This window comes from Panthera leo, chromosome D1 (genome assembly GCF_018350215.1).
Source record: "Panthera leo isolate Ple1 chromosome D1, P.leo_Ple1_pat1.1, whole genome shotgun sequence".
Classification (NCBI taxonomy): Eukaryota; Metazoa; Chordata; class Mammalia; order Carnivora; family Felidae; genus Panthera; species Panthera leo.
Window position 1 is genome coordinate 74,531,007 of NC_056688.1, and position 14,984 is coordinate 74,545,990.

The 14,984-nt window shown below is 50.8% G+C and overlaps 1 protein-coding gene and 1 long non-coding RNA gene across 4 annotated transcripts; one reads left to right on the plus strand and one right to left on the minus strand.

Annotated features, from left to right (window-relative positions):
• Window positions 1-1,666: 1,666 nt before the first annotated feature.
• Window positions 1,667-9,046, minus strand: LOC122201087. The gene is made up of 3 exons (XR_006194071.1): window positions 8,586-9,046; window positions 6,881-7,102; window positions 1,667-1,783 (listed from the first exon to the last, which is right to left on the minus strand). It is a non-coding gene; the product is annotated as an uncharacterized LOC122201087 (long non-coding RNA).
• A 280-nt stretch (window positions 9,047-9,326) lies between these two features.
• On the plus strand, window positions 9,327-13,828 carry TMEM86A (transmembrane protein 86A). Of its 3 annotated transcripts, none has more exons than XM_042906651.1 (3): window positions 9,327-9,408; window positions 11,664-11,928; window positions 12,293-13,828. In XM_042906651.1, the coding sequence occupies exons 1-3, from the start codon at window positions 9,355-9,357 to the stop codon at window positions 12,727-12,729; spliced, it is 756 nt and encodes a 251-aa protein (XP_042762585.1). In that variant the 5' UTR covers window positions 9,327-9,354; the 3' UTR covers window positions 12,730-13,828. The 3 variants fall into 3 exon arrangements, with proteins under 3 accessions (XP_042762585.1, XP_042762587.1, XP_042762586.1); XM_042906653.1 differs by lacking the exon at window positions 9,327-9,408 and adding an exon at window positions 9,421-9,546; XM_042906652.1 differs by lacking the exon at window positions 9,327-9,408 and adding an exon at window positions 10,530-11,552.
• The last annotated feature ends 1,156 nt before the right edge of the window (window positions 13,829-14,984 follow it).

Consider the following 14,984-nt stretch of genomic DNA (forward strand, 5'->3'; position numbering starts at 1 on the left):
GAAAAGGGCAAATACCAAAGGCTGCTAATAAACAAGTTTGGTCACCTTTATTCGTAAAGTTACAGAATCATAAGGTAGAGAAGTCATAGGGAGATAATTATCACAAGTTGGGGAGTGAATTCAAAGTCTTAGGATAAACACAGTATATAACTTTGAGTAAATAACCCAGTTTCACAGCACAAACATTGTAACAAAAGTAGTTTCCTATAAATATATTTATGGTCTCAAGGTTGTTAGTCAGCAATCCTTGAAACCATTAAAACCAACCTGTCCTATTATAAGGAAGTCATTTGATAGTAGACAAAAAACTCAAGTTTATAATGACAGGATATAAATAAATATAGGTTTAACAGAAACTCTACGGTAACTGATACATCAGTATTCCCCATGCTTTTCATTATCCAAGATGTAAGGCCAGCTAAGCACTTTATCTCCAAGCGCCTATGTCCACAGTCTTATAAGATTCCTCATTGGGGCACCTGGGTGGCTCAGTTGGTTAAGCATCTGACTTCAGCTCAGGTCATGGTCTCATGGTTCATGAGTCTGAGCCTGTCATCGGGCTCTCTGCTCTCAGCACAGAGCCTGATTTGGATCCTCTGACTCTCCCTCTCTCTGCCCCTCACTCGCTCATGTGCACGTGCGCTCTCCCTCATTCTCTCTCTCCCTCCTCCCTCTCTCAAATATGAACAAACATTTAAAACGATTGTCTCTCAACCCTCTACTGCCACTACTCCGACTTACATCTTTCCCAACTTTCTCCTGAGCTACTAGGACAGCTTCCTGATTGTTCTCTTTGCCCCCAGTATTGACGGTGCCATCCCACTCTCCATACTGGTTGCTTTCAAAAAATGAGCTTTCTACAGTGAAAATCTGTTTGTTCACCCCCATTTGCAAATCTTCACGGCTCTCCCTGGACTTGATCATGATTTGAAACTTCTTGGCAGTGCAGGCCCGCCACAATCCAGTGCCCAGACACACACCTCTTCCTGCGTCATTTCCCACCACCAGCCCTGGCACCCTATGCCCCAGACGTACCTAGTCACACTCTGTCCCACCTTTATGTCTTTGCACATATCCACTATTCTGCCTGGTAGACCTGGCTTAGTCTTCAAGCCCTGGGAAACCTTCTCAGACATCTGCGGCTGCGGCTGAGGGTAGTGTAAGTTACCCTTCAGTTAACCCTTTCTTTGGTGCCTCTTTCATCACGAGTCCCTGCGGCTATTTATTGATTCCTATGCTTGTATCCAGCACAGAGGTGCTCAAACTTCAGTGTGCATTTGAATCCTTTGGGGAGCTCATTAAAACACGGATGCCGGAGCCCCACCCCAAAGCTACTGAGGCAGAACTCCTGCGTGAAGTTCCATCATCTGTATGTTTAATAAGCTTCCCAAGTGACTCTGATGCACTGCAAAGCTTGGGAATGTTGAGAAGTCCCACTTCTCTTCGGAAAAGACTGTTGCCTAAGTCACTGCGGGCAGATAAATGCCCCCACCCCGCCCCCCAGAGGAGGGTAAGCACTATATACTGAGCACTTATTCAGATCAGGTACCTTATTTACTTTTCTCATTAAACTCCCACAAAAACTCTCTAAGGGAGCTACTCATTTCTCCAAAGGAAATGGAGACTCAGAAAGATTAAACCATGTGCCCAAGAGAAACCGGGTGGTGCTGCTGCCCTCCAGAGCTGCTCCTATGACATCCACACTGCCGTGGCCAGTGCCTCTCTCTCTCTCTCTCTCTCTCTGTGCCTCATTTTTCATGGTGCCCAAATGCCTGCTGCTGGCCTAGAAGAAATGGGAAAAATATAAGTAATATGGCCCTTTTCACTAAGCTGACGTCTATTTAAAGGATTGGCCTCAATTCTGAGATTTTCTTTTTCTTATTTTAGGGTTAAAATGTTTTTTTTTTTTTTCCTTTACAAAGTGATGGTGATAGCATTTGTTTTCCCTTTTTTAGTCTTTATGCGGCAAAATAAAAAATTGGCAACCCTGGTTCAGTGTCCTTTTTTCTTAAATTAGACTTGTTCTGGAAATCCTTAAATGTGGCACCGCTGATTTTAATGCAGTCTTCCTTCTACAGTGTGAGCCTGTTTCCCTGGCTCATCCTGCAGCAAGTGGAGATCATTCATAACGCTTCTCTGCACAATGGAGTTTTGGATATTGTTGCCCAGTGGGATATGTATGTGTCCGTGTGTGTCTGTGTTAGTAACGGAGAAGAATGGGCAGATTTTTCAGGGATGGGAGAACTGCTCAGCATCCCCACTTGACTGCTGCCTTCCCTCCCTTTCTGAGCCTGGCTAAGTGGGGTGGGGGGTGGGGGTGGGGAGCATTGCGGTCCGGGGTGGGAAGAGGGGCATGGTCACAATTCCAGCTCTTTTGTTTTGCAGTCTAAATCCTATTATAATATATGAGCACAACATGCTCCCAAAGCCCTCTCTTGTCCTGATGGGGGGCAGGAAGCCGAGCTGGAATAGGAAAGGGTTTGGAGAGGGCTGAGGTAACACAAATAATTCTCCTGGCCCCTGCACAGGGTACCTCAACCTCGCTGCCTTTGCCCTGGTCCCATTAGGAGGAATCCCCTGGAGAAAGTCCAACCAGTCACTGTTGTCCCTGCCCAATTTTCTGGCCTAGGGAGATCTGAGGAGAGGAGGCAGCATGCAAGTGGGAAGCTGAGGCCATGGTCATTACGTTGGCCGTTCCCCCTAGACTGTGAACTCCATGAGGACAGGGAAGGTCTGTTTTGTTCATGTCTGTGTCCCAGATACGGCCTGGCCCATTGTAAGTGGTTAATAAATACCAGTTACATGAATGAATGGTTGTATCTGAGTGGGGTAACAGAAGAAGGGCCTGGGCAGGGGACATCATCTGTTTGGGAAGATGGGGTCTTTGAGAGGAAGAGACAGGAGGGTCTGCTCTGGCCTGTTACCCTAAGACTGTTCCTCAGGCACTGGTGTTAAGGGGATAATTACTCATTCAGGGTTCTGGGGCTTAATGAGTGGGATCATCTAGGGTTTTTGTGTTTTTTTTTCAAAGACTGTCCTCTTGCTCAAACCCCAGATAGTTCTCCTTTCTTGTTTCTACTTCCTCATATTAACATCCCAACAAGGAAGAAGGAACGACACAAAAAAACAACCCTGAGAGCGTAGAGTCTGGATGGAGAGGGAAGGTGATGGACTGAGGTTGGTGAGACAGCTGAACTTGGGTGACCCCAACGTAGGACTGACTAAAACATTTGAACTTCACAGAGCTAGGGACTCTAGAAGCTCGGGTGTTAGAGGTCATCCAATCCCATACACCCAATTGAAATCAGGGATCCCTCCTGGGGCATCTCTGGTATTGAACCACATTAGGAGACCCTTGGTTTGGTAGCTTTATAGTCAGAAATCCACTTAGGTGTCAAGGCCTCATGATGCCCTTGTCAACAAAGAAAAGGAAAGAGGAGTAAAAACCCAGGTGTGTCTGTCCCCAAGACCAGAAGTCAACCAAAGAGCTCAGAATGTCCTTAGGGACACTGACCCACATACTATCTCAAGACAGCATTAAGATTTAGCCCTGAGTGGGGCACCTGGGTGGCTCAGTCAGTTGGGCTTCAGACTTCGGCTCAGGTCATGATCTCTCAGTCTGTAAGTTCAGGCCCCACATCAGGCTCTGTGCTGACAGCTCGGAGCCTGGACCCTGCTTCTGATTCTGTGTCTCCCTCTCTCTCTGCCCCTCCCCTGCTCACACTGTCTCTCTCTGTCTCTCAAAAATAAATAAATGTAAAAAAAAATTTAGCCTTGAGTGACTGGAAAGATGAGTCCTGCTAAAATCTTTGTCTTTTTTCTAAAGGCTCCAGGAGCAGACCCTGCATCATGGCAGGGCTCACCTGCCAGGCCCAAGTGGGCTCCAGCATGACAGAGGCATTCTGGAAAGGATGTCTTCACAGGAAGGGTGACACCAGGATTTTGTTTTGTTTTGTTTTGTTTTTTAAATTTTTTTAATGTTTATTTATTTTTGAGACAGAGAGAGACAGAGCATGAACGGGGGAGGGGCAGAGAGAGAGGGAGACACAGAATCGGAAGCAGGCTCCAGGCTCTTGAGCCATCAGCCCAGAGCCCAACGCGGGGCTCGAATTCACAGACCGCGAGATTTTGACCTGAGCTGAAGTCTGATGCCCAACCGACTGAGCCACCCAGGCGCCCCAACACTGGGATTTTGTATTCCTAGGCTGGCTCCTGTAAGCAGAGAAGGACCTGTACGAACGCCCTGGGCTGGGATTGGGGGAGTTGAACCTCATACAGACCATGAGTTGATGAACCACATAGTCAGGAATGGAGATGAGTCATTGTCCTCTGTCTTCAAAGTTTTTGACCTACCACAATGGGGAAGCAGAACTACCATCTGCCATGTGTCCTAGAAGGAGGCGTCCAAACACAAATCCGCATATCATCTGTGTCTGGGTGTGTCTGTCTCTTTCCTTGTGAGTGTACTTGGCCGTGGGTGTATCTGGGTGCAGCCAGATACATCCTCAGCATATCTTTTCACCTGCGTGTTTGTTTCTTTTCTGGTTCTCCTTCTTTTCCCCTCTTAAATATCAGGTCCCTCGGGGCTTGGTCTGGTCCATCTTCTCTACTCTCTCAAGACCCCTCCCTGGTTAATCACATCCACATATCTTCAGTATGGCTATGAATTCCAAATCTATATCCCTATCTTCACCTTGGTCCTGAGCCCCAGATTTGTATTCAGGTCCTCCCAAATATGCACTTGGCTGACACACATTCAACTTGCTTCTAACAACTCACCAATGACCCCACAGTGTTATCAGAACTTCTGAACTTGTCACACCCTCCTGAACACCTCTTCACTGGTATCTAATTTTCTTCCCTAGATTTACTGGTGGGACAGGAGTGGGATGGGATTTGGTAGGGTGGCTCTGAGAGTTGGCTAAAAGGTAAACAATTTAGAGCTGGATGACAATGCCACGTGGAGTCAGCCAGGTGAGAACAAAGTATCCTGTTGCAAAACCACAGGAATCAGAGCTACTGGGTTAGCTAAGCCCCAGAGGAGAAAGCGAGGCTAGCCCAGAATGATGGTTGGTCACCATTTCTACGCGTTATCCATGTTTCTGGTGTGTAAGAGCTGGGAACAATCAGAGAAGCTAAGGGACAGAAGACACCTAGCTTACTGTCATCTATAGATCGAGACCAAACTCTTCTGCAGAATATCCCTATCCTTTGTGACCTGGATCATGCTTACTTCTACAGGCTCACTCTTTCCACTTTTCCAGCTTATGCCAGTACTACAGGCATTTCCTAGAGTTCAGTGTGTCTTTTGGGCTCCTATGTTCATGTGCCATTGCCTTTGCCTAGAACGTTATTTCCATTGATGTTTACTCAGTAAAGACCAATTCAACCTTTTGGAGTTAGCCCCAGTTCCTCAATGCCTCCAGGCACAACGAGTGATTCTGACATCCTTCTAATGTCACCTAAAACATACCTTTATACCTAAATTATTTCAATTGCCACACTACATAATAATCATTTACTTGCCTGCCTGAACTGAACTGTGTGCTCTACAAGAACAGAGCCTATATCTTACTGCAGTTTTTAGCCCCCAGCATCTAAATAGTGGCTCGTACATACTTGCAGCCCAGCAAACATTTGTTGGATGGATGAATGAATGGGTGAATGGACTTACACTCTTACAGGGGAGATAGACAAGTAAAGAAAAAAATTACAAAATTGTGAGGAAAAGACCATGCTAACAGGTCATTTTGGGTACAGAAAGGAAGGGATGCCTGATTTCAGGCCCCTATCCCACTTTCTGTTCCCTGTAATATGCAATTCAACACAAAAACACTAAACAGTAAAATAAAATTTTATTTAATTTATTTTCTTTAAAAATTTTTTTAATGTTTATTTATTTTTGACAGAGAGAGACAGAGCATGAATGGGGGAGGGGCAGAGAGAGAGGGAGACACAGAATCCGAAGCAGGCTCCAGGCTCTGAGCTGTCAGCACAGAGCCTGGCGTGGGGCCCGAACTCACAGACTGAGAGATCATGACCTGAGCCGAAGTTGGACACTCAAACGACTGAGCCACCCAGGCGCCCCAATTAATTTATTTCCTTAAGTAGGCTTCATGCCCAGTGCAGAGCCCAACTCGTGGCCTGAAGATCAAGACCTGAGCTGAGATCAAGTCAGATTCTTGGGGCGCCTGGGTGGCTCAGTCGGTTAAGCGTCCGACTTCGGCTCAAGTCATGATCTCACGGTCCGTGGGTTCGAGCCCACATCAGGCTCTGTGCTGACAGCTCAGAGCCTGGAGCCCACTTCAGATTCTGTGTCTTCCTCTCTCTTTGCCCCTCCCCTGCTCATGCTCTGTCTCTCTCTGTCCCAAAAATAAATAAAAACGTTTAAAAATTTTTTAAAAAGTCAGATGCTTAACCGACTGAGCCACCCAGGTGCCCCTAAACTTTTATTTTTGAAACAAACAAGAAGTCTTATCCATAGACATGAAATTGCATAAGCTCCTTCTTTTTGGGAAGGGGGCATCACCTTTGCTTTGTTGGCAACTGTATCAGTCCAGGTGCTTGTACACTCAAGAATACAACAGAAGAGGGGTGCCTGGGTGGCTCAGTCAGTTAAGTGTCCAACTTCAGCTCAGGTCATGATCTCGCAGTTCATGAGTTAAAGCCCTGCCTTGGATTCTACACTGATAGCTCAGAGCCTGGAACCTGCTTTGAATTCTGTGTCTCCCTCTCTCTCTTCCCTTCCCCCGCTCATGGTCTGTCTCTCTCTTTCTCAAAAATAAACATTAAAAAAAATACAACAGAAGAGAATGTAATGACTCTTAGCAGAGATGTGGGCAGGGTTAAGGAAAACAGTTAAGGCTGGAGAGGCACCTACCTAAAGACCAGCAACAGCAGGGAGAGGTTGCCATCCCTAAGTCTGAGGTCCAGCGCAGGAGCCTGGAGGTGTAGCCATGGAGAAGCACAGCCATTGCCAGAACTTCAGCTCAGCCCAGCAAGCTGGTGAGGGGGAACCCCACCCACACTTTCCTTCCACCTTCAGATCTGCCTCTGACTCTCATGAGCCAAGCTCAGTCAGAAGCCAGAGGGCAAGTGAGACCTGGAAATACAGTTCATAGAGGTCAGTTTCCAGGGGTAGGGTAGAGAAGAGCCGAGAATGGAACTGGGTAGTGAGAGGACAGAGAATAACCAGCATTGGGAGACATGCCCCTGCTTTGCATGTGACCCATATATATGATTATTGCCTATTGAGTAATCAAGCATTGGCTCAGGCCCTGCAGATGACATTTCTAGGTCTTATGTAATTGGGTATTTGGGTATCCAAGCTTATTAAGATCTGTGCCACTTAATTAGTAGGTCTGGGGTAGGACAAGGCTATGTACGTTTTTAAAAAGTTTCCCAAGTAATTTTGACACGTCTCGCTCGTTAAGAACCACTTTTATAGTCCCATTCTCTCATTTTTATCACAGGGAAACTAACATGAAGAAAAATGAAAAGTGCCCTGACTCAGCCATGCTCTGAGAACTATCCCTTAGGTGACAATAAAGGGTTTGGCTGGAAACCTGAAATGTCTGCACATATCTTCTAGCCCTATTTCTCCATTTTCTGATGAGGAAACACAGGCTCCAAAGATGGAGTGATGTGCCCAGTTACACAGCTAGGGAGTCACAGAGATTTACATAGCTAGTAAATCACTAGCACTAAGTACAGTATTGGTAACTCTCAATCCAATCTTTTTCCTAGGCAGGACACTGCAGGAAGGAGTGTGTGTGTGTGTGTGTGTGTGTGTGCGCGCACACATAGCACCAAGTCCCCAGGGCAGCAATTCTAGCATCCCATCTGGTAAGGTAGGTCTCCCCACAGACCCTGACTGGGGATAAAGCAGGGCAGGCAGAGTTCACTGCCCACTGAGGCTCTATGCAGAAGGGGCCTGGAGGGGATGGGGGAAGGCTGTGGGTGACCCCCAATCTCAAGTCTTGATTCTCACCCTATTGCCCCTGGCTCTGAATCTCTGGTTGTCAATTCCATCACTGAAAGAGGGCTCCTCCCCACTCCAAGTGGGTGTCAGGTCAGCACAGGCTTTGGGGAAAGCTGGGCAGGGGTCCCAAAAGAAAAAGAGGCCCATTGTGGGAGGCTCACAGAAGGTAGCCTATAGGCTTCTCCTGGCCCAGCATGAGGTTGGGGTCCAGCACTAGGGCCTTAGTGTCATCCCAGGATGTTTAAAACTCCTTGTTGGCTACTAATTAGGGCTAATTAGGGCCGCTTATTCCCTCCCATCCAACCCGAGTCCCCAAAGCCTGGCACACAGCTACTTCCCTCCTACTGCAGATCAAAGACCACCGGTCATACTTTAAGAAGTATCTGAAATCTCTGTCTTCAGGAAGCCTCTTGGACTTGTATTTCCTGACACCAACAGCCCGCTCGTCCCCATCCTACACAACACGTTGGGCTTGGGAGGAAACTTACAGATTATGCATTCATCTTATATATAAGGAAATCAAAGCCAGAGAGGGGAAGTGATTTACCAATCACACAGCATGCAAGTGGCAAAACTGGGACTAGATTTCAGTCCATTTGCATACCTGTCCACCCATGTAATTCCCATGATTCTGATGAGACTTTGTTCCAAATGTGCCTGTGTACCTTTAGTCTGTGCAATACAGACATTAAATTTGCTTAAGCTGGATTTTTGAGAAAGTTAGTATACTCCTTCGGGTCCGTAAGTATGCTCAGGTCTGCCTGTCAGTCATTCTGGTATGTTCTCGTGTTACTGTCTTCTCTGAGCTATGAGAGGCGTGTGCCCAAGAGCAATTAAGTATCGGTGCTCCGGAGGCTGCTGCGTGCCTGTATATGTGTCCCTGTTTTTACCATGAGGGATGGGAGTCCAAATGCGGTTTCTGGGTTTGTGTCTGAGTACTTGTATGATGCCTAAAGGTAATTGTGATTCTGTACATGTTTGTATATATGTTAGGACCACGAGTCTATGGGCTGCTGTGTACCTATTTGAGTGCCTCTTTTCAGCTTGAAGATTGTGTGTACCCTGCCCATTGTGTGTCCTTTAGACGTGTGTGGGTACACAGTGAAGGTTGTGGGTCTAATCGTAACTATGTCCGTGTGTGCTGCATGTTTAAAGACAGGAGGGAATCGCCTTGTATCCCCAGGGTTAGGAGATGTGTGTGGCCTCGTGTACACTACAGGAATGTGTTTGTCTCTCAGTCAAGCTCGGTCCTCGTCCAGGGCCTGGGGGGGGTCACGGTCACGTTCTGGGATGCCCTGGCACAGGTTCCCAGAGGGGCGGGGTCTCTAGCGCCCCGCCCCCCGACTCCAGGCCGCTCATTGGCCGTGGGTGCTATGACGTCGTGGGGATCGCAGACAGAAACCCCAGCGCCTGGCGGCGAGCGGGAGGTTATTGTCCGTCACCCCGGGCTTTGTTACGTCTTCGCCTACTCACCTGGCCGCGGGCGCGTCCTGGCCGCTGCAGCCCGGAGCGGAGTGCTAGCCGCTGCCGCCGCCGCCGCCGCCATGGTGTCCCCAGTCACTGTGGTGAGTGCGCGAGCGAGCGAGCCAGTGTCCGGCGCCCACCGGCCTGGGGACTGGGCTGCGGCAGGCCAGGCCGCCGGGGGCCGTGGAAGGGGCAGGGATCTCGCGGCGGTCGGCGTCCCCGGGAGGGAGGTGGGCGCTGTCAAGGCCCCCCCCCCCCCACCACCGCTCCCCGGACCCGCGGCGCCCCTCCTCCACGCAGCCCCTGCCCGCCCGCCGGAGGGAGGAAAACAGTGGGCATGTGACTCGGAAGCGTGACTTTGTTGATGTCTGTGTGTCCGACGCGGGTCGGCGGGCTGGTTGCCGGGAAGAGGTAGAGGACAGCAGCTGGCCGGCGGTCCTGCGTGGGCAGACCACAGGGAGGCGTGGGAGAGGGCGTGGGAGAGGGCGGGGAGGGCAGGAGGGTGACTGGGGCCTCCTGGGAATCCTGGCCCAAATCTTTTCCCTCGGTTCCTTATCTCATAAACAAGTCTGGGGCGGGGGAGGGGATGTCCCTGAGTCCAAGCAGCATTGGTAATGTGCTGGAGGAAGAGGGGTCATTCTCTCTTGACATTGCTTCCCATTCAGACTTTCTCAACTCGAACGTTTGTCTCTTTTCCCCACCCTTCCACTTCTAGTGTTGGATTCTCTATGATTGTCAAAGTCTCGCCAGCTACTACTGCCTGTTTCTCCTCATAGGACACATGGGGCTGGGGGACGGGTATGGAGCAGACCTTGATGCTTCCAAGGGCAGGCTGGTGGTTGATGGGGAGAACTGGGGACTGTGTGGCCGTCCATCTCCTCCAGTCTCCTCCTCCGCCCATGCCCCTGCCCTGACGAGCCTGGATGGGGGGAGATCTCCATAGGAAGGGACTTAGTCATCTTTTCTCCCTGCTCTCACTCCCGTCGGAGCAAGGGCAGGCTTGGACCTTGGACCTACCCATCTGCCTCTTCCCAACCTCCTTCATCACAGTCCGATCAGCCGTCAGGTAACTGGCAGTCTGGAAGTCAGTGTGCTCCCAGAGCCTTGTGCTGGACAGCTCACCCAGCCAGAGGCACAATCATTTTGGGCAGAATGTGGGTATACAGGGAACCTCAACCGTTCTGAACCATCCATAGAGACCCTGTACCAGAAGCCCAAGCAAAGGAGCTTCAGGGTGTCACAGATTGAGGATATCTGCCCCCCTCCCTAGCTTGGAGAGTACCTGCAGTGGCCTTAGACACACCTTTCTTTAGTGGCCCTCCCCCCGATCCGTCTGAGGCCAAGTCAGCTGCTGTTACTTCCCCCCTCTCAGTTCCACATCTCCTCCCAGCCAGTCTGCTGGCTCCAGCGCAAAAGCTGGAAAGAGAACTCCTCCCCCGCTTCCTGCCTCTTTCTGATGAGCTCTTGAGTTGCTCTTGTTCTCAGAGAAATGAGACTGACCGACAGACAACCCCTTGCAACTCCCCAATCCCTGAAATCCTTCTCTAGCCAGCATCCGTATCTCCTCTCCTTGCCCTTCTTGGCACCTTTAGGCTGGTACCTTTAGGGGCAGCTGGAGTGGAGGCTGAGGAGCAGACTGGCCAAGGAAAGAGCCTGTGGGGGCTGAGGTGCCCACCCTCACACATTCCTGGCACTCACCCGGTGTTGCCAGGGCCCTAAGCCTGTGCACTGGCCCCACTGAAGATCACAAGGTGGCTAGTTGTGGCGTCTCTGTGGTTTCCTGCTGACTTCACTCCATTCCAGACAGCTGGTGGCTGATGGTGGCAGAGACGGGTTAAAGGGGTTTTGGAGGGACAGGGAGGGGCCAGGAAAGGAGAAGCATTGGCCTGCGGGAGGGGACTTTGTCCCAAGACCTGTTTTCTGCTCAGTGAGTGACCATTCTGGTCCTGCCCTAGGGCCAAGAGTGGATGTGGGCAGCAGGAAAGCGGAGCCCCTCCCCTTCCTAATCAATTAAGCCTCAGGGTGATGATGGGCATGTTCACATTCTGCTGGCTAGTTGGGACAGGCCAGACTGAATTTCTGCATGTCAACCCTCCCTACTTGGAAGGTGGGCCTGGCTCTGGGGTATACGTCTGGGCTGAGGGTGCTGGCTCCGAACACCTCTGTGATCTTCTGAGCTCGTAAGTGTTGAGTGCTGCCCTTGTCCTATGTCCTCCAGGTGAAGAGTGAGGGACCCAAGCTGGTGCCCTTCTTCAAGGCCACCTGCGTGTATTTTGTGCTCTGGCTGCCCTCGTCCAGCCCATCGTGGGTCAGCGCCCTCATCAAGTGCCTGCCCATCTTCTGCCTCTGGCTCTTCCTTCTGGCCCATGGCCTAGGATTCCTGCTGACCCACCCCAGTGCCACCCGCATCTTTGTGGGGCTCGTCTTCTCCGCTCTTGGTGATGCCTTCCTCATCTGGCAAGACCAGGGCTACTTTGTGCACGGTCAGTTGCCACAGTAGCTGTTTGGGAGGAATCCTGGGGCTGGGCGCTAGAGGGTCTTAGGTGGCCAAGGATTTGGGAGAGGGAGCTTTTGAACAAGAATATGGGGCATCTGAGGGGTTGTGAGGCCAAAGACCGTGGGACCCTTATTGGAGGATTGCCTGACAGAGGATCTGGTGATCGGCTCTGGAGTTCCTCAGGGGAGGGGGTGGTATCTTTACCTTTGTGGATTTCTTCCCACCCCTGATACTCCCCAAACAAAGTTCCTGGGTTATCCCAAGCACTCCCCTCCCCCCCCCCCACCCCATGTTCCTCATTACTCATCCGAGCCTGCCCTCAGCATCCCCTCATCCCCTCTCACTCCCAGGTCTGCTGATGTTTGCCGTGACCCACATGCTCTACGCCTCGGCCTTTGGCATGCGGCCACTGGCTCTTCGGACAGGTCTGGTGATGGCAGTGCTGTCGGGCCTGTGCTATGCTCTTCTCTACCCAGGCCTCTCAGGTGCCTTCACCTACCTGGTGGGGGTCTATGTGGCCCTTATCAGTTTCATGGGCTGGCGGGCTATGGCAGGACTACGGCTGGTTGGGGCAGCCTGGCGCTGGACTGAGCTGGCAGCAGGCAGTGGTGCACTGCTCTTTATCATCTCAGACCTGACCATCGCCCTCAACAAGTTCTGCTTCCCTGTGCCCTACTCGCGGGCACTCATCATGTCCACCTACTATGCTGCCCAGATGCTCATCGCCTTGTCAGCTGTTGAGAGCCGGGAGCCAGTGGAAGACTACAGACTGAGCAAGGCCAATTGAGAAGCCAGGGTGTGGTTACCCCTCTCTCCTCCTGGGGGAGGGGTCCAGAACCTGCAAGAACTGAGTCAGGATGGCTGCAGGACTGACCTGGGGCAGTAGATACCACTTGGGAAATGTACACATTTGAAGGGGGGTAAGCAGGAAAAGGATCTCTCTAGCAAAGTTGGTGTTCCAGAACAATGCTTACAGTTAAAAAGAGCCAGCCTAATTCTCCTTGCTGGAGCCAGAATTAGACATCTCCCCACCTCTAACCCCATAGGGGCCGTCAAAGCCCCTCCAGAGGGCAATGGTGCTCAGCGTCTTGACCTCCCCCCGCTTCTAGATGGAAGAGTCTGACTCACCCCACTCCCATTCTTTCTGATCTGCACAAGAGTCGAGTGAAGAGGAGAAAAACCTGACCTGAGATGACCCAAACCCAGGGCTTGAAACCTGTTTCACAGGCCCCTAGGTGAGAAGACTGGATGAGAATGGAATCTTCCTTTCCCTCATCTATCCTTGTTACTTGAACTATCTCCGTTTCTAAGTGGTGGGTGGGAAGGTGAAGGGGTGTCTGCCCAGGTAGGGAAGACTGGGGACTTCACTGGCCTAGGAGCTTGGGCTACCAATGATTCAAGTTGGCCCCATCTCTCTCAGAGGCCAGTCCAGAGCTCAGGCCCACCACCACCACCGCCACCTTTAGACCCTATCCCCAGGGTTAGGGTGAACTATACCAAAGGAAGGGGCCAGCCTGTATGTGTGTCTGTGCATGTGAATTTGTGTGTGTGTGTGTGTGTGTGTGTGTGTGTGTGTGGTCTGTCTCCCAGACTGTCTGGGTCTTTCTGTGCCATCTGTCTCTGTCCTGCTGTCTAAGTCTTATAGGGAGAGGGCCTCAGGGAGTTGCTGAGGGGGTGCTGAGCCTGGCTTAGAGAGCTGGGACCCCATCCCACCACCATCAGTGCTTTCTTCTCTGCCCCTTCTGCACTGGGAGCAAGAGGAGAGGGCTCCAATGACATTCTAGGGTCATAAGACCTAAGGCACATTCAATGCAAAAGGAGCAAGGATGGGACAACGCCATCCTTTGCTGTTCATGTGAAAAAAATAAAAACCAAGGGCCACTGGCTGCTCTGCTTGTCTGCTTGTGTGGCGTGTGCCTGTCCTGGAGAGAAAGGGGTGGGGGCATGGTGCCAGGGGCCCTGGATGTCCTTACAGCCTGGGTCACAGTGCTGGCCAGTGCATCTTGGTGCCAGGCTGGCTCCCTGGCTCTGGTGACATGGTGCCTGCTGGAGCGGGTCTCCCTTCCCTGGTCACGTGTATGGGTGTGGATATAATTCAGGAGGGTGGGGGATGGGCAGTATTTGCCACCATCCGATTTTGTCTTTGATGAATTCCCCTGTGCACGGACACCTAGCACCTTTGCTGACTCTTAGTAACCCAGTGCCCTCTACTGCTGCCCGCCTCCTCCCAGACCTACTGCCTGTTCCAAAATGATCCAGATTCCCTTCAAGTGTTTCCTCTCTCCTTGAACTCTGGGCTCCATTAAACAGTGGGGAGGAGTAAGATTAGATTAGCTGATTTGTACTTTAGATGGGAAGCTCTGGCAAAATAATGTGTCACCCTGTTCCAGGGGCATTTGCATCTTAATGGGCAATGCTCTGACCCAGAAGCAGAGAGGAAAGCCCTGGGTGGTGGTGAATATGCCATTAGTAAAAGGGTTGTAGAGTCGTGGGGACAGGATAGAGAAGGTTCAGCCCTGTCTGGGTGGTGGGTGAATTAGTGATTTTCAGACTAGGATTTTTACAGAGATACCTGGTGGGAGACAGGAAAAGGATAAGTAGAAGAGAGTGGCCCAGAGACAACCCCCCACCCCCCCATCCTTGTTTGGAGTCCAGTAGTTTCTTACAATTTTTTTTTAATGGGGAAGATTCTGCAGTAAAACCTAAGTATGAGACCTAGTGAGCTGGATGACCAATCGTTTCTAGCTTTGAGAAGCATTAATTCCCAAATACCAGGAACTCTAGACACTAAAGAAGCAAGGCCCTGATCCCTTCAAACCCCAGAACTCTTGAGGGCAGATCTACCTGGTGAAGAAGTGCTGGGGGGGGGGGGTGAAGGGGGGAGGATAGGGAGAAGAATGAAGCCTATAAGATGCGTCCTCCCCTGCCCTGAGGGGAGGGGAGGGTGCAATGTCGCTGCAGAGGAGGGGAAGGCAAGCCAAGGCCCAGTCAAAAAGCGGCTGGTCACCCCCAATGCGGGTGGGTTTGGACTAAGCTCTGGGG

Coding starts and splice junctions, on each gene's coding strand:
- TMEM86A (XM_042906651.1), top strand. CDS start 9,355: ATGACGTCGTGGGGATCGCAGACAGAAACCCCAGCGCCTGGCGGCGAG. Junction 9,409..11,663: donor CGCCTGGCGGCGAGCGGGAG/GTTATTGTCCGT, acceptor TATGTCCTCCAG/GTGAAGAGTGAGGGACCCAA. Junction 11,929..12,292: donor CCAGGGCTACTTTGTGCACG/GTCAGTTGCCAC, acceptor TCTCACTCCCAG/GTCTGCTGATGTTTGCCGTG.